Genomic DNA, 21,392 nt, shown 5'->3' with positions numbered 1-21,392 from the left:
GTGGCCTTCGTGTGTTTGATTGAGAATCATTTGGCGCATGCTGTGCGGAATGACAACCCTGTCTAGCTTCAGAAGGATCCCATCAATGGTGGTTGGGTCATCTCGCACATTATAGAACTGCGGGCACTGCCCTTTGTGCCAACCTTCCGTCATGTGGCGCATCACTCGCTGTAGAAGGGGGTCAGCCGCTGTCTCTGCGCGTATGCGGGCCAGACTGGGGTCGTTAGCCAGCAGATTTGCCGCTGTCAAAGCCACGTGTGCCTCAACTTGACATACGAACCCCTCCACATCTGGTGGTGTACTCACTGCTCGGGATAGGGTATCCGCCACGATGAGGTCCTTCCCTGGAGTGTAGATCAGTTGAAAATCATACCTCCTGAGTTTAAGTAAGATGCGCTGGAGGCGAGGGGTCATGTCGTTCAGGTCCTTGTTTATTATGTTGACCAGGGGGCGGTGGTCAGTTTCGACCGTGAATCGTGGAAGACCATACACATAGTCGTGGAACTTGTCCAAACCAGTTAGCAAGCCCAGGCATTCTTTTTCAATTTGCGCGTAGCGCTGTTCCGTAGGGGTCATGGCCCGTGATGCATAGGCAACCGGGGCCCATGACGACGTGTTATCTTTCTGCAGGAGCACTGCTCCAATACCAGATTGGCTGGCATCAGTTGAGATTTTGGTGGGACGAGACGTGTCGAAGAACGCCAACACTGGTGCCGTGGCCAGTTTGTGTTTGAGCTTCTCCCATTCCAGCTGGTGTGCATGTTGCCACTGGAACTCTGTAGATTTCTTTACGAGATGGCGCAGAGCCGTTGTGTGGGAAGCAAGGTTGGGAATGAATTTCCCGAGGAAGTTGACCATGCCCAGGAATCGTAGTACAGCTTTCTTGTCGGCCGGCCGCGGCATGGCTGTGATGGCGCTTACCTTGTCCGCATCGGGACGGACCCCTGATCGGGAGACGTGGTCCCCCAGGAACTTCAATTCGGTATGGCCAAAGGCACACTTGGCGCGGTTGAGGCGCAGGCCATTGTTTCGTATGCGGGCGAAAACGCGTTGGAGACGATGTATGTGCTCCTGCGGAGTGGTGGACCAGATGATGATATCGTCCACATATACGCGTACCCCTTCGATGCCTTCCATCATCTGCTCCATTATTCTGTGGAAGACCTCTGATGCCGAGATGATGCCAAATGGCATCCGGTTGTAGCAGAATCTGCCGAAAGGGGTGTTAAAAGTACATAGCTTTCGGCTGGACGGGCCCAGTTGGATTTGCCAAAATCCTTTAGAAGCATCCAGTTTGGTGAATATTTTGGCTTGGGCCATCTCACTGGTGATTTCCTCTCGTTTAGGTATGGGATAGTGTTCCCGCATAATGTTATTATTTAGGTCTTTAGGGTCTATACAGATGCGGAGCTCGCCAGAGGGCTTCTTGACACACACCATGGAGCTGACCCATGGCGTGGGCTCCGTGACCCTGGATAGGACCCCTTGGTCCTGGAGATCCTGCAGCTGCAACTTGAGGCGGTCTTTAAGTGGCGCAGGAACCCTGTGAGGTGCGTGAACGACCGGGATGGCGTCCGGTTTGAGGCGAACTTTGTATGTGTATGGTAGTGTCCCCATGCCTTCACATACCTCCTGGTTGTGAGCAAGGAGGGATTGGAGATTTGCGTTGAAGTCCGCATCCAGGAAGTCGGATGTGTCGTCTGGAGAGAGAGACATAATTCGCTGTACAAGGTGAAGAGCCTTGCATACCTGTGCGCCCAGCAAGGAATCTTTCGATGAGCAAACAATTTCAAAGGCGAGTGTGGCCGTGTGCGTTTTGTGTGTCACCTGGAGCTGGCAAGATCCCATGGCCGGGATGACGTTCCCGTTATAGTCAACCATCTTGCACCAGGATGGCTGGATAGGTGGTTTGACCTTCATGGCATGGAATGCTGAATATGCTATGAGGTTGGCGGATGCGCCAGTGTCCAGGCGGAAAGTGATCTGCGATCGGTTGACCGTCAGGGTGGCACTCCATTCATCGGCCGGATTGATGGTGTTGACCCTGTTCACATCAATGACTGAAACCCGGAAAGCATCTTGGTCATCTGTGTCATTTGGCTGGATGTCCTGATGTACGGGCTGGACGGTCCTGACGTGTCTGCGAGGTTGTCGGAGATGTGTAGGATCCATCGGTTGAACCGCTCGACAGTAGGCAGCGTAGTGGCCCATCGTGCCACATCGTAGGCATTGTCGGTTTTTAGCAGGACATTGCCCTTTTAAATGTACAGCTCCACAGTTGCCGCACGTCATGACGTCACGGCGTTCGTTACGCCACTGCGCATGCGCAGTTCGGTCTTGCATCGGGCGCGCCTGCGCAGTGCGTCCCTCGATGTTGCCGTTTTTGGCGCGCACAAGCGCGGGAGACCGCGAAAAGCGCGGGAAACGGCCGCCCTCGTCCGGGCCGCGGGCCGGGAGATAATCAATTGCCTGGATGCGTTCGGCCTCGTGGGCGGCCTGGCTTGCCGATTCGACGGCTAGAGACCCCCTCCGTGCCAACTCGGTTGCCTGAAATTGGGCAAAACGGCTGGTTGCATTTTCATGGAGGACACAAGCTTCCACCGCAGACGCTAAGGTCAGGCCTTTAATTTTAAGAAGCTGCTGGCGTAGGCCACTGGAGGCAACGCCAAAAACAATCTGGTCCCGGATCATGGACTCTGAGGTGTTGCTGTAACCGCAGGACTGCGCGAGTATGCGGAGATGCGTCAGAAAGGGTTGAAAGAGCTCATCCTTACCTTGCAGGCGTTGCTGAAAGATATACCTTTCAAAACTTTCATTCACTTCAACGTTAAAGTGCTGGTCTAGCTTGAGGAGGACCGTGTCATACTTGGATTGGTTCTCGTCTTCCGCGAACACCAGTGAGTTGAATACATCGATGGTGTGCTGACCTGCGGTGGTGAGGAGCATCGCAATCTTTGTTTCGTCCGAGGCACTCTGTTTCTCGTTGGCTCGCATGTACAGTTCAAATCGCTGCTTGAAAAGCTTCCAATTGGTGCCAAGGTTCCCAGCGACTTGCAACGGCTGCGGTTTGTTGGTGATGTCCATATCTCAGGATGGCAGGTTTGCCGGCAGGTATCGATCCACTCCTGTACCATGTAGTGTTGGGTGTTCTGATGTACAGATGAACCAACGTGGTTGTATTTGGTACAACGCTGTTTTATTTCAACTTATTATTTACAGTTCTGTCTTGATACTCTGCACGTGGTGACTCCCTGTGTGTGATGTTAATCAGGTCCTGTCCTTGTCCTGGTCTCCAGATCTACTGGCCACCAGGTGTCGTGTTTCTTCTCTTATCTTGTCTCTGTCCTTGTCTATGATTGGTTGTCGTGTTGTGTGTGCTGATTTGTCTGTTGGTCTGTCTATCATGATGTGTGTGTTTGAATATCATGACCGAGAGCTTGAAGGCCATGCAGTCGGGTAAGTCCCCAGGACCGGTCGGATACCCAGCGGAGTTCTATAAAAAGTTCTCCGGGATATTGGGACCGGTGCTGATGAAGGTGTTTAATGAGGCAAGGGAAAGAGGGGTTCTGCCCCAGACGATGTCACAGGCCACGATTTTGCTTATCCTGAAACATGACAAGAACCCGGAGCTATGTGGGTCCTACAGGCCGATATCCCTGTTGAATGTCGACGCCAAACTGTTGGCCAATATTTTGTCCTCTAGGATTGAGGATTGTGTGCCGAACGTCATTGTGAAGGATCAAACGGGGTTCGTTAAGGGCAGGCAGCTGGTGGCCAATGTAAGAAGGCTGTTGAATGTGATCATGATGCCCCGGAAAGTAGGGAGGTGGAGGTAGTGGTCGCAATGGATGCGGAAAAAGCTTTTGACCGGATTGAGTGGGATTATTTATGGGAGGTTCTGGGGCGGTTCGGTTTTGGGAGGGGCTTAATTGACTGGGTCAGGTTGCTGTACCAGTCTCCTGTGGCAAGTGTACGGACGAACAGGACGACCGGACTACTTTAGTCTGCACCGGGGGACGAGACAGGGGTGCCCCCACTCCCCCACTGCTGTTTGCACTGGCTATAGAGCCGCTGGCAATTGCTCGGAGAGCCTCGAGGGACTGGAAGGGGGGGGGCGGGCGGGGTGGGGTGCACAGTCTCGCTGTATGTGGGTGACCTTCTGTATGTTTCAGATCCCATTGAGGGGATGGAAGAAATCATGTGAATTTTAGGGGACTTTGGTCGGTTTTCGGGGTATAAGCTCAATATGGGGAAGAGCGAGATGTTTGCGGTCCAGGCGAGGGGTCAGGAGTGGCGACTGGGGGAACTGCCGTTTCGATTGGTAGGGGACAGTTTCAGGTACCTAGGTATTCAAGTGGCGCGGGATTGGGACAGGCTACATAAAGTGAACTTGGCCCGGTTGGTTGATCAGATGAAAGATGATTTCCGGAGATGGGATGCGCTCCCGTTGTCTCCAGCTGGGAGAGTCCAAACGGTGAAAATGACGGTCCTCCCGGGATTCCTGTTTATAGTTCAATGTCTCCCCATCTTTATTCCACAGTCCTTTTTTAAGCGGGTCAATAAAGTTATTGCGGGCTTCGTGTGGGGGGGCAAGACCCCGCGAGTGAGGAGGGTAATGCTTGAGCGGAGTCGGGGTGAGGGCGGGCTGGCGTTGCCAAACTTTAGCAATTATTACTGGGCGGCTAACATAGCCATGATTAGGAAGTGGCTAGTGTGGGGGGGTCGGCATATGGGGGGAGTTGGCATGGGTGGGGGTCGGGGGGGGGGGGGGGTCGGCATGGGGGGGGTGTCATCGGCATGGGGCGGTCAGCATTGGGGGGGGGGTCGGCGTGGGGGTGGGGGGGTCGGCATGGGGGGGGAGGTCGGCATGGGTGCGTATGGAGGCGGCTTCATGCAAGGGCACAAGTTTGGGGGCGCTGGTAACTGCTCCTCTGCCGTTCTCGCCGGCGCGGTACTCCACTAGCCCCGTGGTGGTGGCGGCCCTGAGAGTCTGGCGGCAATGGAGGAGATATGTGGCAGCAGTGGGAGCACGGTCTGCTCCCCAATCTGTAATAATCACCGGTTTGCCCCGGGGAGTATGGATGGGGGGGTTCCGAATATGGCGGAGAACAGGGATTGAGAGGAGGGAGGACTTGTTTATAGAGGGGAGCTTTCCGAGTGTGAGGGCGCTGGAGGAGAAGTTTGCATTGGTGGGGGGAAACAAATTTAGATATCTGCAGGTGCGGGACTTCCTGCATAGACAGGTATCAATCTTCCCACTCCTGCCTCTAAGGGGGATTCAGGGTAGTTTCCAAAAGGTGGGTAGGAGAGGGGAGCGTCTCTGACATTTACAAGGAACTTATGGGATCAGAGGAGACACAGATCGAGGAGCTGAAGCGAATGTGGGGGGAGGAGCTGGGGCGAGATAGAGGAGGGCCTTTGGGCAGACGCTTTGAGTAAAGTCAACGTGACTGCAACCTGCCAGGCTCAGCTTGATACAATTTAAGGTCGTTCATCGGGCCCACATGACAGTGGCCCGGATGAGCAGATTCTTTGGGGTGGAAGACAGGTGCGCAAAATGTGCGGGAGGACCAGAGAACCATGTCCACATGTTCTGGGCATGTCCAAAGCTGAGGGGATTTTGGCAGGGGTTTGCAGATGTCATGTCCAAGGTATTAAATATGAGGGTGGCAATGAGTCCAGAGGTGGCGATTTTCAGCGTGTCGCAGGATCCGGGAATCCAGGAGGAGAAAGAGGCAGACGTTCTGGCCTTTGCTTCCCTGGTAGCCCGGAGGCGGATATTATTAGCTTGGAGGGACTCAAAGCCCCCGAAGTCGGAGACCTGGCTATCGGACATGTTTCTCTGTTTGGAGAAAATCAAGTTCGCCTTGAGAGGGTCACTGTTAGCGTTCACCCAGGGGTGGCAACCATTCATCGACTTCTTCGCGGAAAATTAATCGGCAGCAGAGGTGGGGGGTGGGGGGGCGGGGTTAGTGTAGATTAGGGGGTTAATTAATGGTGGGACCTGTTGGGGAGGGAGGTGGTATTTGCACTATGTTTATATTCTCATGTACATTGTTTATATTGCTGCCGTTACAATGCCAAAAAAAACCTCAATAAAATGTTTATTAAAAAAAAAAGATGGCAGCCACAGAAGCACTGGCCACCATATAGGAGACAGTCGACAAAGCAGAGAGGCAACTAGAGGCCGAGGGTAGCACAATAAGGGAGCGGCCAGATCATTGCTCTTGAGACAGAAATAGCAAGGTTGGTGGCGACCCAGGGGAACGTTAAGGGGAAGGTGGAGGACTAAGAGAACTGATCTACGCGCCAAAATCTCCAAACAGTGGGACTGTCAGAGGGAACCGAAAGCAGGAATCCCACGGGCTATGTCGCCCAGATGCTGGGAAACCTGGGAAAGGACAGCTTCCCCCACTCGCCAGGGATAGACAGGGCACACAGGTCGCTCCGGCCAAATTCCAGGGCCAGGGAACAGCCGAGGGAAATAATTGCGAAGATGTACCGATACCAAGACCGGGAGAGAATCTTGAGATGGCCAGGCAGACGAGAACCTGCAACTGGGAGGGACACCAGCTATAAATATGTCAGGACATTGGGGCAAACCTGGCCAAGGACCAGGCTGATTTCAACAGAGCGAAGGCTGCCCTGTTCAAAAATGGGGTGATGTTTGGGATGCTCTATCCAGTCAAGCTATGGGTAACCTTCCAGTACAAGGAGCACTATTTTACAGCAGAAGCAGATGAGTTCGTCCAAAAGAAGGGGCTGGGAAAGCAGCAGCAGAAACAGGTGAAGCCGTCACCCTGACAAACTGTGAGACTATTTGCGTGGGTCTGTACTGCCTCGTCTGAAACCAAAAGCTAAGGCACAGAAAGGAGGGCGAGAGCAGCGGGGCGCAGAAAAAAGGGAGCGGGAGGAAGAGGAAAGAGGGAAGGAAAACAGCGGGTGAAGGAAAGGCTCCGAACGACCACAGAAAGGAGGCCACCACACTAGTGGAAAAAGCTAGCACCAAGAGATATGGGGGCGGTGGGGGGGGGGGGGGGGATGCATGGCACATCTCCTGTGGGGACCAGAGTGTTTGGCAACGGGGGGGTGGTGGATGAGGAAACATCCAAGAGGGGGGATAAGCAGAGGGGTAGGAAGGGTAGGGAAGAGGGGGGCACTGGAGGAGGGGAGAGGGGAATAGCCGGAGAGGGGAGGTACAGAACTATAGGGGAACAAAGGGGTGGGGGAAGGTTTTAGACTGGCGACAACAGTTGTGGCAAGAGGGAACAAGATGACGCCACAAGTAGCCACTTCGGAGGGTCCCCAAACAAAAAGAAACCCCGTCGTGCAGGGGCGCATCCACAAGGTAAGTATGGTTGATCTTGCAGGAGGGGGGACGGTACGTCATGGTCAGTGGTGTCCTGGATGAGGCACCAGTGGTCTTGGTTCACATGTAAGCGCCCAACTGGAACGACCATGGAAGACGATGATGGAAATCATGGGAGGGGATTTCAGCTGTGTACAGGACCCACGGACAGACACGTCAAACCCCAAATCAGGGAAGACCTCCAGCATGACGAAAGAACTCAGCACGTTTAGTCGACGGGGGCAGTGGATCCATGGAAGATCACACACCAGGGGAGGAGTTCTCCTCCTTATCCCAGGAACACAAAGTATATACATGCATTGACTTCTTTATAGTGGGGAAATCAGTGCTTCTGGGAGAGAGCGGAATACTTCACAATCATGATCTCCGATCACATTCCACACTACTTGGACATGAGGTTGGAGACAGGCCGTGCCCAATGCCCTCCATGGAGGTTGGACATACCCCTCCTTGCCGACAACGCTTTCTGTGAGAAAATATCACCGGCCATCGACGGGCATATTACCAACAACCAGAATGTGGAGGTCTCACCATCCACTTTCGGAAGGTTCTGAAGGCACGTAGAAACAGGGAAGAGAGGACGGCTAGGCAACGGCTAGTTGATTCCATTCTGGAGATGACTGATGATGGTCTGCAGCCCTGACCGTAGAGCTTCTGGCAAAGAGGAAAAGCTACAAGTGAACGTTGACCTGCTCTCCATGAGGAAAGCCGTGCACCAGCTCTGCCAGACACGGGGGACCTTCTACGAACACTGAGACAAAGCCAGCTACCTGCTGGCTCACCAGCTGAGAAAGCAGGCAGCCGTGAGGGAAATAGCACAGATTAGGGATAACAATGGTAGACCAGTAGCAGAGCCAGAAAAGGTCAATGATGCATTTGAGGCCTTCTACTGGGGCTGTACACCTCCAAGCCCCCTGAGGGGGACTTGAGGATGACGCAGTTCCTCAATGGACTGGACATGCCAGTCGTGTGGGAGGATGGGAAATGTGGGTTGGGAGCAGCACGAGAACTGCGAGAAATCATGGAGAGCATCAACTGCATGCAGGTGGGGAAGGCACCGGGACCAGACCGGGACATCCAGCAGATTTCTACAAACAATTAATGGCAGCACTGGTCCCGCATCTGCGGGTGATGTTCACAGTCTCGCTAGGAAGGGGCACCCTACCGCCTATACTAGCACAAACCTCAATCTCGCTGATAACCCAAGAAAGACCATACCCAACAGAATGCGAGTCTTACAGATCCATCTCAGTGCTCAATCTCGACACGAAAACACTGGCCAAAATCCTCGCCAGGCAACTGGAGAAGTACGTACCAGAGGTGGTGGTAGAAGACCAAACGGGCAGCGCGGTAGCCCACTGGTTAGCACTGTGGCTTCACAGCATCAGCGACGCAGGTTCGATTCGTGGCTGGGTCACTGGCAGTTCCTGACTTCTACAGACTGACAACTCTAGAAGAACTGATGGAGGGGCTCCAACTGACCAGGGGGAACGGGTTACGACACATGCAAGTCAAAAATTTCATCCGTAGAGAACAAAAACAGATCCGCGGGCACCAGGACAACCACTATTAAAAGAACTGTTAGACGTGGGCAACTTTGTTGGAGGGGGGGGAATTGCGGCCACCTAATGAGGGCAACTGTTGGGAAAGGCACATTCCCCACTGGACGAGACAAGAGAAAAATGGGAGGAAGAGCTAGGGATTGAAATAGGATGGGGACTCTGGAGCGAAGCACTGAACATGGTCAACTCCACTTCCACAAGCGCAAGGCTAAGCCTAATGCAGCTGAAAGTGGTGCACAGAGCTCACTTAACCAGAACCCGAATGAGCAGGTTGTTCCCAGAGGTGGAGGACAAGTGTGAACGGTACCAGGGAGGCCCGGCCAACCATGCCCACATATTCTGGGACTTGTCGGGTTCTGGACAACAATGTCCAAGGTTGTGGGGGTGAGGGTGAAGCTGTGCCCGAAAGTGGCAGTCTTTGGGGTATCAGACCAGCCAGAACTTTATGGGGAGGGGGCACCTTAGCCTTTGGTTCCCTAATCACCCGCCAAAGAATTCTGCTCGGCTGGTGTTCAGCACCACCCACAGCAGCAGACTGGCTGACAGATTAATTGGAATTTCTCCAAATGGAGAAAATCAAATTCATCATCCGGAGAAAGAGGGCTCCCACAAGACATTCACCAACCTGTTCCAGGACTGCCTGTAGCCAGCAACCAATACAGCAAAGGGCAGGAGAGTGGGGCACAGAGGGGACCACAAACATCAACAAAAAGGGAGAGGGGGGAAGAGAATAGGGAGGCACATACGACAACCATACCCTACGCGGACACACTAACACACACACCCCCTCCCCGAAAGTTTGTAAATATATGCAGCCGAATAGGAGCAGCCTGCCACGATGTAATATATGTGTCGCTAAATGACCCTATGTATGATAATGGAAAACCAATACAGAAAACATACTATATAATAAAAAGGAAGAGGGGGTTGGGGGAGTAAGGGGAGTTGGGTTTTGGAGGCTAACTATAATGTGGGACTTTGTAAATTGTAATTGGTTTGTACAGAATTGTGTATTTTTATTTTCATTGTATATAAAAGAAAAAACTCTAATAAACATTTTCAAAAAAAAAATCTTTGCTCTTTATAAACCAGAAGCAAAAACAAGAAATGCTGGGCAGGCAGCCTCTGGAGAGAGATTAGCTTCATGGAGTCCACATCGCAGCCCTGACCATTTATTGACTGATCACTTATTCCTGTTGAGTATTTTGTCGGTCCTCGTAGGTTATTTGTTGGTCTATGAAATACTCTGCATGACGCAGTTAATTTATGACCCCCAATCTTTTTTTTTGGAGAATTTAGTTGAAAAATGTGCAAATTTTGCAATGGCTTCAAGTGTCAGCAAGGTTTTTAAAAAATCTGATTTTGTTCAAATGAAAATACAAACTAGATTTGAAAATGAACTTTCTTGTGCCTCGCAGGAGACTGGATAGTTGCGGGTGGATGTGGGAATGTCGTAATTCATTGGATTGGATTGGATTTGTTTATTGTCACGTGTACCGAGGTACAATGAAAAGTATTTTTCTGCGAGCAGCGCAACAAATCATTAAGTACATGGAAAGAAAAGGGAATAAAAGAAAATACATAATAGGGCACCACAAGGTATACAATGTAACTACATAAGCACCGGCATCGGGAAGCATACAGGGGTGTAGTGTAAATGAATTTGTGATGTTTAAGGTATCATGACTGTAATGATGTGGAGATGCCGGCATTGGACTGAGGTGAGCACAGTAAGAAGTCTTACAACACCAGGTTAAAGTCCAACAGGTTTGTTTCAAACACTAGCTTTCGGAGCACTGCTCCTTCCTTCACCTGAGGAAGGAGCAGTGCTCCGAAAGCTAGTGTTTGAAACAAACCTGTTGGACTTTAACTTGGTGTTGTAAGACTTCTTACTATGACTGTGTAAGGCAGGTTCAGTGGACCAGTTGGTTCAGTGGACCAGTTGGTCTTTTCTATTCCACCTTTTGTATGCTGAATCTGATATTGTGCATTTTTAGGGAGGGAGAAGTAGGCCTGTTTTTCTCTCTCAATGGTGCTCAAGGGTAATTCGAAAAGAAGGTTTTTTGACATATCCCTAAACAGGCTGTTTTATTGTGAGCTGTGATTGGTTGGTTTTTTTACACTCGATTGTAGTCCATATCCGTACTGTCACCCCAGATAATGCAGGTTTATAGCATCCTCTCTGTACATACTGAGTTTCAGGTCACAGTATAGCTTTGTGAGCAGGTGATGAGAGGAGGCCTGGTGATGTTGAGCAGAGAATGGGCACTGTAGGGATGTGAGTTAGAGAACTGGATAGTGAACCCAATTTCTCCCTTTTCCTGTTCACTAGGAGAGGAGCCATTCATGATTGTAACGAATCAAGGTGACATCAGGAGGATAAATATGAATAGAATGGAATACTTGGAGATTGCTGACAATTTGGACAATGCACGAGCATTAAGTTTGGATATCTCCTCATCAACAATCTATTGGTCTGATGAAATGCGCCGTGGGATTTTCAGGTAAACTGACCAATTTCTCCCAACATTAATCACAGACAGTCTGGAATCCAGACAGCAGACAGCGAATGGAGGGTTGGCGAGTGGAACACTTGCAGAACAATTTTTAAAATATAATGATTACTGAACCAATAGAGGAATGGGGATGGGAACATAATGAACTTTACCAGCAGCTGTTTTGGGAATTTCCCCTCCCCAGATCTGATTTCCAAGCGGAAAGCTATATGTGGGAGGAAAATATTTTGCACATCAATGATTGACAGAGTGACTGACTATTTGCAGACTGTTGCACCTTGCCCACCCTGCATTGAAAAGAGAGTAAAGTAGCATCTTAGATGTTGCAGTATCTGAGTAACACATTGATCCAGTTCCCACTTATCTACAAATGACCTAAAACTATTAAGCATGCCGACTATTTTGGGTAGTTCAAACGCCTGTTCGCTGCCCAGTTATTCCCAATTTTTGTTGCAAATTCAATACTGTTTTACAATCAGGTTTAAAAACCTTCTTGCTATAATTAGAAATGCCTCTATTAACTGCTTGCTGTCCTGTACTACATTGCCCACCACTCCCGAAATTTCAGCTGGTAGGTACACTGTGTTACAATTATAACTTGAATATAAATGTATAGATTGTTATACAATGGGCACGATTTAAACACCGTGTTGCACCCCGTGTGAATCTGGGCACGGAAAGGCCAAAATCAAGATTCTATCGGTGGGCGCAAATCAGTTTGCTATCTAACTGGCTTCTCCCGATGACGAGTTCCGGATCTCGTCCGAATATGACGAGCATTTCATTGACCCCAATTTGCATTAATTTCCATCTTATTAGCGAGATTGAAATTGAATGTAACGGCCTCCCGGGAATTAACCAGTTCCCCAGCGAGAAATCACACGGCCGTCGCTTAATAGTTCTTTCTAATAGTGTGAAGTTGGCGCAATGGCTGCTATGGGGAACTGAGTAGGTGAGTTGCCATTTCCAATTTGGGACATGCAGCTCAAGGGCCACCGGGTGGGGGGGGCGCTGGGGTTGCGCTTGGCCGGGGGGCTGAGGCATTCCAGATTTGGGGTTGCCACAGGGTGATTGGGGGCTTATCACATGTGAAGCTTTCAAGCCATCCTTAAATATTGTACATATCCAACTACAGCTGTTGCCTGTATGTCTTACCAAATACTTCCGAGACAGAGTCCTATTCTGTATCTGTATTCAACTCCCTTTGACTGAGAAGTCTCTAGCTTCACAGCTGCAGGCTATTGCTAATAAGGAATTGGCTTTGTTAGTTGTGAGAGCACTTTACAGCTGCAAATTGTGATGGCTGCTTGCTCCTGCTAGTGGCTGCAAATGCCTGGAGGCTGTCCTAGCTGTTTTCTTCCTTTTTCTGTAGCCGGAAAGAAGGACAATTTTTTTCTGAGACACCTGTTGTTGAATCCGCGGTAAGCAAAATGCATTGACAGTAGTGGAAATTAACAAACAAAGTTTATACAACACAATTCCAATACTCCTCCACTCTTCTAAGGGTCTCCTTCCCGACCTGCTGGGATTCCCAGCAAGCTGGGATTTTTATACAGCTGGAGCTCTCCTTGTTAAGGGGAAGTCCTGCCCCCTTAAAGAAGAAGTTCATATTCCGGAGAGGTCATAGGAAACTATAATCCTGATCGCGGAACCTCCACTGGGGTTATAACACCAGGGTCCTGGAACATCGGGCTCAGGGGGAAATATGGGTTCAGAAGGTAATCCAGTTTGAAGCAAGAAGATGCTGCATGACATTGATCCAAATGGGCCACCTGATGATGCCGTTGAAGAAAAGCTTTCGCACATTGCTGCTGTTGGTGTGGTGAGTGCTGCATATAATGCCATGGCACCGTGGGTCCAACACGCTGGAACTCGAAGGAGGGCTGCACAGCTGCTGCTTTTGGACGGAGAATGGCACTGATACGTAGAACGATTAACACATTGATGGATAGATCATTTTTACGATGAGGTTCTGGACATAATAACACATTCTCAGGCTTATCCTCCTTTACTGTTGAGAAACCTGCGAAGGGTGATATGGATGATATAGATATATAATATATATGATATAGATAGGCTGATGTCGATAAGCTGATGGAGAGGGCGATAAAGTGGCAGATGGAATGTAACATCGAGAAGTGTGAGGTCATGCATTTAGGGACGTCAAACAATTATAGGGAGCACGCAATAAATGGGAATATACTAAGAGGGGTAGATTAAGTGAGAGATCTTGGCGTACAAGTACACAGATCCTTAAAGGCAGCAATTCAAATAGACAAGGTTGTAAAGAAGGCATATGGAATGCTCTCCTTCATTGGCAGAGGTATAGAATATAAAAGTAAGGATATAATGTTGGAATTGGATAAAACATTGGTGAGGTCACAACTGGAGTAATGTGTGCAGTGCTGGTCACCACATTACAGGAAGGACGTTATTGCTCTGGAGAGAGTGCAAGATGTTGCCAGGGCTAGAAAAGCGTAACTACGAGGAGAGATTGGAAAGGTTGGGGTTATTTTCCTTGGAACAAAGAAGGCTGAGGGGTGGCTTAATTGAGGTGTACAAAATTATGAGGGGAAGAGATCGAGTGGACAGGATAAAATTGTTTCCCTTGATTGAGAATTCTAGAACCAGGATCTGCACTTTAAGAGCTGTAAACTACAGGGCTTTGGACCGAATGCAGGAAGGTGGGAACAAAAAGGGCACCTGGGTGTCCTCGGGCTAGCATGGACAAGATGGGCTGAATGGCCCCCTTCTGTGCTGTAACTTTCCTATGATTCTATGGGTGATACCCTGTGTTTGTTTTTTTGTGTGAAAATGAGTGAATATAACTTTGTATTGGTACCAATATGGAATGGTGACGTTTCCTTGTTTAATGGTTATTGTACTCTAACGACGGCATGGTGGCGCCGAGGACTCGGGTTGGACCCGGCCCCGGGTCACTGACCTTGTGGAGTTTGCACATATTCTCCTTGTCTGCGTGGGTCTCACCCCCACAACCCAAAGATGAGCAGGGTAGGTGGGTTGGCCATGCTAAATTGCCCCTTGATTAGAATTTTTTTTTAAATAAGCAAAATATTCCCAAGTAAATTCTCGTGCGTACCTGTGCCACGTCTCAGATGATGATTATTTCATCGCATTTCAATCAAACTTTTAAACCTTAATAGGTTGCCTGACGTCTAGAAGCGCGAGTACCATAGAAGCAGCAGCCAAAAATCAAACACTGAAAGAGCTGGGCTTCAGCATTGGGGATATCCTCGCGACCAAAGGGTTAGTGTGTTAATCAGGGGAGGGCACCTGAGCATGGTCCCCCTTATGTTTCCGGCAGGGAGGGGTCATGGGGCTCCTGCTGTGGCCGGGGGTGAGTGTGCAGAGCAAGGTTTAGCAGCATGGATGGATGGCATTCTGAGAAGGCGGGACACGTAAGGATGGGAGTGGCTTGGGGGATTTGAGGGTTGAAGCCCTAACTGATTGTCGATCTCTCTCCATCCTCTCCAATTCCTTATAGATACCAAAATAGATGGTGGTGTCGGCCCTGCAGAGGATGCCCTCTCGGTGCTGGTGACAGCTCAGCAGCCAGATGCTGGAGAAGGCAGCAGCGCCGACGCAGGCTAGAGGTGGCACCCCATGTGCAGGGGGCCACCAAACACACTGATGACCTGACCACGCATCAGACCGAGGGGTAACGCAGAGTGGGACGCCAGTGACTGCCCAAGGTGTGCAGGTGTCATTGGTCTTTCGAGGAGATGATGGGCAGCGTATAGTGCAGGAGACTCCAACTCAGCAAAGAGACAGTGCAACTCCTGTGCAATGTCCTCGTGGAGAGGAGGCGGACACCGGCTCCTGGTGGCATGAAGGTCACCACAGTCCTGAACGTCTATGTCACTGGTTATTCTAGGGCTTGAGCGGGCACTTGTTTGGTATTTCACAAGCTACAGCCCAGAAGTGCATCTGTGAGGTCATGGGTGCCCAGGCAGCTGACTATATCAAATTTGAGCTGGACAAAACCCAGCAAGATGCCCAGGCTACAGCATTCTCTGCCATCGCCGGGGTGTCCCAGGTCCAGGGGGTAATCGCTGACATGCATATCGCTTTGCACACACCGGGGCAAGAGGGAGTGCCCTTGGTTAACAGGAAGGGGTTCTACCCCCTGAATTCACGATATACATTAATGATCTGGAAGAAGGAACTGAGGGCATTGTTGCTAAGTTTGCAGATGATACAAAGAGATGTAGAGGGACAGGCTGTGTTGAGGAAGCAGGGGGGCTGCAGAAGGACCTGACAGGCTAGAAGAGTGGGCAAAGAAGTGGCAGATGGAATACAATGTGGAAAAGTGTGAGGTTATGCACTTTGGTTGAAGAATAGAGGCATAGACTATTTTATAAATGGGAAAAGACTTCAGAAATCAGAAACACAAAGGGACTTGGGAGTCCTAGTGCAGGATTCTCTTATGGTTAACATGCAAAACAATATTGCCATTCATATTAAGAGGGCTAAAATATAAGAGCAGCGATGTACTATTGGGGCTGTATTAGGCTCTGGTCGAACACCATTTGGAATATTGTGAACAGCTGTGGGCCCTGTATCTAAGGAAGGATGTGCTGGCCTTGGAGTGGATCCCGATGAAGTTCACAAGAATGATCCCCGGAATGAAGGACTTGTTATATCAGGAGTGGTTGAGGTCTCTGGGTTTGTACTCCATGGAATTTAAGAGGTTGAGGGCGGGGGGGGGGGGTGGAGTTCTCATTGAAAAGAATACTGAGAGGCCTAGAGAAAGTGGATGTGGAGAGGACATTTCCACGAGTAGAAGAAACTAGAACCCAAAGGCACATGCCTCAGACTGAAGGAAAAATCCTTTAAAACTGAGATGAGGAGGAATGTCTTCAGCCTTGGGTGGTGAATCTGTGGAACTCATTGCTGCAGAAGGCTGTGGAGGCCAAATCACGGAATGTCGTTAAGACAGAGATAGATAGTGTGATTAATAAGGGGATCAGGGGTTATGGGGAGAAGGCAGGAGAATGGGGATGAGAAACATACCAGCCATGGTTGACTGGCGGAGCAGACTCGATGGGCCAAATGGCCTAATTCTACTCCTATGTCTAATGGTTATTGCCTTGTAGTCTTAAAGATCATGTGCGACCACCACATCAGGATCATGCACTTGTGTGCAAGCTTCCCAGGGACCGTGCATGACAGCTACAGGAGATCCCCAGCGCCTTCGTGGACCACCCCAGGATGATGGGTTGGCTCTTGGGGGATAAGGGGTATCCGCTGAGGTCCTGGCTGATGACACTAGTGTGGAGGCCGGAGACCGAGGTCGGGACCCAATATAGCGAGACCCATGTTGCTACTCGTGCTGTCGTTAAACGGTGTATAGGATTACTCAAAATGTGGTTCCTATACTTGGACCACTCTGGTGTTGCACTGCAATACATTTCCCAGAGGTTACCCGCTTTGTGACATCTGCTGTGCCTTCCACAACCTGACACAGCATCGGGATGACATGCTGGAGGAGGATAAGGAAGTACATGCGGCCTCTTCTGAGGTGGACCAGATGGGGATGATGAGCCAGAGAGGAGCCGAAGGATGGAGAACAGGCGACGGCGAGGGTCCGGCATGCTGGAGGAGGCTGAGGAGGGATATGTGGCTTCATCTGAGGCGAGCCTGGGAGGATGAGGCCAGGGAGGATCTGCAGGAAGAGCCGGAGGATAGAAAACAGGGGTGAGGGTCCGGCTTGCCGAGATGGTCCGGGAAGGCCCTCATCCTCAGCAGAATCTCATCGGACGAGGGTTCGTCCATCAGTTCACCCCCACCTCCATTCCCTTCCTTCCTTCCAACCTCCCCCCTCCCTCCCGCAATTCACCTCCCTCTTCTTCCCCACACCCTCACTGGACTACCCTACTCTACCCTCCCCACGTCTCTGTAACATCACCCCAGGGTATAGCCCTGTGTTGGCACCATCACCGATTAATGTACAAGGCAGGAGAGTGATGATATCTCGCTGTGAGTTAAGCTCTGATAGTCCTCAGTTCATGCCAACGTCAGACTCCTGTCTCTCTGCTGACAGCGCGCTCACACCCATCCTCTCAACAGGGTCTGCATTGGGGATGTTTTGATCTTGGATCATTGTGCCCAGAGGGTGGGGGGAGCGAGCGGAGGTCAACACGGGGTGGGGGTGCAGGCAGGCCCACTGTGAAGATTATTGTGATAGTGGCTTCTCATGTTTCAGGTGTAACATTTAACATTTCCTTTCCCCCTCCAGCTACAGATAATGCCCAATCAGTGATCCTCAATCTTTTTGATCTTACATGGTCTACTGCTACGTCTTGGTGTGTCTCCAGGAGGCACATCAGAGGTGGAGGCAGCCTACTGCTATTCGTGGCCTGTGGCCTTTGATGCCCTTAGCGAACATCCTCTGGCGGGCCTGGAGCAGGAGGGCCCTGTCCGTGTCACTTGCTTAGCCGTGCCACCCTGTTCTTCCCGCTGCCCTTGAGATGCGCTGGTGTAAGGAGGGGGGATTCAGAAGAACTGGAGATCGCTTTTGTCCTTGGTGGCATGCTCTGGGTTGGTCACTAGCGCTTCCTGCTCCCTGACGGTGCCCATGGGATGGCGGGGCAGGTGGAGTGAGCTCCAGAGGCCTCCGCGTCACCTGGCTCTGCCAGTCTTGGTGCCTCACCGTTGTCTGCATCATGGTGTCGACGCCCTCAGCGATGGTCCTCTGGTATTGGGCCATGCTCTGCAGTGCTCTGGCAATGTCCACCTGCATCTGGGACATGACTCTCAGCGACTGGGACATGATGTTGTGGCCCTTAGCCATGGTTGTAACAGACTGAGCCATGCCTTGGACACCCAACACTCTAGACGCTGACCTCTTGCTGCAGTCTTCCGGTCGCCACCCTTGCAGTGTTGGCCTTGGTGCCACACATTGTCCGCATCATCTGCACCCGTAGCCCTAGTGACACTTTCAATCGGCTATGCACTCACTGGAATGTTGCTGATATCCCCCCCTGAATCTCACAGCCGTGTCCCAGCATCTGCATCAGCTCTGGGATAACCTTGTCCAGAGACTCGGCATCTGACTGGGACTCAGCTGAGTCCTGGGATCCAGCAGATTTCCGACTGCTGACTCCCTTGGATGTTCCTGCCCCACCTGATCTGCATCGACAATTGTGTGGTACTCGCCAAATTGTGCCCCAGAATCCTGACCACTAATGTCACCCACTGAGGTGTGTGTCTCTGCGTTGGTGGAATGTGGGGGTGATAGCTGTGATGCTTCTTTGCTGGTTTCCTCGGAGCTCTCCTCCAAGGTGGTCTCTTGGGTGGCATGCAGGGGACGGGGAAATGACTCCTGATGGACCGGCCCCAGCAGATAGAGATCTTGAAAGCCAATGGACATGTGGTCAGTGAGAGGGGAGGATCATTTTGCCTGACTTGGGCAAGTTGAGGCAGGTCATCTGGATGAAGGGACAGTGGATCCTCACCTCTGCGATGCAGGTCAACCTCGCTGTCAGTGACTGGTCCCTCCTTGAACAACCCCGCGATTTCCAGGACCCGTTCCTCATGGAGGGGTGAGGACTCTGATCTCGGGTACTAGCCCCGCTTCCCCCCCCCCCCCATCTTGACACTTTCCCACTTATTATGGGCTATCTTCTCCTGCAGGGACAAAGAGAGAGCTTTGTGAGCCATGTGCTTGATGGATCAGTGGGGGTCTATAGCAGGTTGCATGTGTGGGCACTGCAATTGGACATGAAGGGGTGTGCTGGTGGGTGCCAGGGGCTGCTGAGGAACAAGCACAAAGATAAGATGTCGGGAGGGTTTTTTAAATTCATTTACAGGATGTGGGCGTCGCTGGTTAAGCCAGCATTTATTACCCATCCCTTACCCTTCAAAAGGTCGTGGTGAGTTGCCTTCTTGAACCCCTGGAGCCCTTGAGGTATAGGTACACCCACTGTGCTGTTAGGGAGGGAGTTCTAGGATGTTGCCCCAGCGACAGTGAAGTAACAGCGATATATTTCTAAGTCCGGGTGGTGAGTGACTTGGAGGGGAAGCTCCAGGTGGTGGGGTTCCCAGGTATCTGCTGCTCTTGTCCTTCTAGATGGTAGTGGTCGTGGGTTTTTGCTGTCTGAGGAATCTTGGTGAGTTATTGCAGTTCATTTTGTAGATTGTACACGTGACTGCTACTGTTCATTGATGGTGGAGGGTTTGTATGTTTGTGGAAGGGGGAGCAATCTTGCGGGTTGCTTTGTCCCATAGTGTTGAGCTTCTTGAGTGTTGTTGGAGCTGCACTCATCCAGGCGAGTAGGGAGTATTCCATTACACTCTTAACTTGTGCCTTGCAGACGGTCGACAGGCTTTGCGGGGAGTTAGGAGGTGAGTTACTTGCAGTAGGGTTCCTAGGCTTTGACCTGCGCTAGTAGCCATAGTGTTAATATGGCTAGTCCAGTTCAGTTTCTAATCAATGGTAACCCCAAATATGTTGATTGTGGGGGATTCAAAGATGGTAAACATAGATCATAGATGCCATTGAATATCAAGGGGCGGTGGTTAGATCCTCTCTTGTAGGAGATGGTTATTGCCTGGCACTTGTGTGGTGCAAATGTAACTTGCCACTTGTCAGCTCAAGCCTGAATATTGTCCAGGTCTTGCTGCATTTGGACACGGACTGCATCATTATCTGAGGAGTTACAAATGGTGCTGAACATTGTGCAGTCATCCGCAAACATCCTCACTTCTGACTTTATGATGGAAGGGATGTCATTGATGAAGCAACTGAAGATGGTTGGGCCTAGGACACTACCCTGAGGAACTCCTGCAGTGATGTCCTGGAGCTGAGATGATTGACCTCCAACCACCACAACCATCTCCTTTGTGCCAGGTATGACTCCAACCAGCGAAGAGTTTTCCCTTGATTGCCATTGACTCCAGTTGAGCTAGGGCTCCTTGATGCCATACTCGGTCAAATTATGCCTTGATGTCAAGGGCAATCACTCTCACCTCACCTCTGACATTCAGCTCTTTAGTCCATGGTTGAACCAAGGCTGTAATGGGGTCAGGAGCTGAGTGGCCCTGGCAGGACCCAAACTGAGCGTCCATCAGCAGGTTATTGCTGAGTAAGTGCCGCTTGATAGCATTGTTGATGACTCCTTCCATCACTTTGCTGATGATGGAGAGTAGACTGATAGGGCGGTAATTGGCTGGGTTGAATTTGTCCTGTTTCTTGTGTGCAGGGCCTACCTGGGCAGTTTTCCACATTGCTGGGTAGATGCCAGTGTTAAAAACTATACTGGAACATCTTGGCTAGGGGTGCGGCAAGTTCTGGAGCAGAAGTCTTCAGTACTATTGACGGGATATTGTCAGGGCCGTAGCCTTTGCAGTATCCAGTGCCTTCAGCCGTTTCTTGATATCATGTGGAGTGAATCGTATTGCCGAAGACTGACATCTTTAATGCTGGGGTCCTCCGGAGGAGACCGAGATAGATCATTTACTTGGCATTTCTGGCTGAAGATTGTTACGAATGCCTCAGCCCAGTCTTTTGTGCATATGTGCTGGGCTCCTCCATCATTGAGGATGGGGATATTTGTGGAACCTCCTCCTCCAGTGAGATGTTTAATTGTCCACCACCATTCACAGCTAGATGTGGCAGGCCAACATGGGCGGCACGGTAGCACAGTGGTTAGCACTGCTGCCTCACAGCGCCAGGGACCCAGTTCAATTCTGGACTTGGGTGACTGTCGTGTGCAGTTTGTGCATTCTCCCCATGTCTCTGTGGGTTTCTCCTGGTGCCCCGGTTTCCTCCCACAGTCCAAAGATGTGCAGCTTAGGTGGATTGGCCTTGTTAAAAAATTGGTTAGATGGGGTTATGGGGATTGGGCAGGGACGTGGGCATTGGTAGGGTGCTCGTTCAGAGGGTCGGTGCAGACTCGATGGGCTGAATGGCCTCCAGCTGCA

At 50.8% G+C, this 21,392-nt stretch overlaps 1 protein-coding gene across 4 annotated transcripts in view; it reads left to right on the top strand.

The window, feature by feature from the left end:
• LOC140395297 (very low-density lipoprotein receptor-like) overlaps positions 1 to 21,392 on the top strand; it is a 129,307-nt gene that overhangs the window by 47,361 nt on the left and 60,554 nt on the right. For all 4 annotated transcript variants that reach the window (XM_072482893.1, XM_072482891.1, XM_072482890.1 and 1 more), the window contains exon 5: positions 11,264 to 11,435. In XM_072482893.1, the coding sequence (XP_072338994.1) occupies positions 11,264 to 11,435 (172 nt within the window). The remainder of the gene's footprint in view (positions 1 to 11,263; positions 11,436 to 21,392) is intronic.

The sequence above is a fragment of the Scyliorhinus torazame genome, chromosome 18 (genome assembly GCF_047496885.1).
Source record: "Scyliorhinus torazame isolate Kashiwa2021f chromosome 18, sScyTor2.1, whole genome shotgun sequence".
Lineage (NCBI taxonomy): Eukaryota > Metazoa > Chordata > Chondrichthyes > Carcharhiniformes > Scyliorhinidae > Scyliorhinus > Scyliorhinus torazame.
The sequence above is the reverse complement of the archived record's forward strand: the minus strand, read 5'-3'. Positions and strand labels throughout refer to the sequence as shown.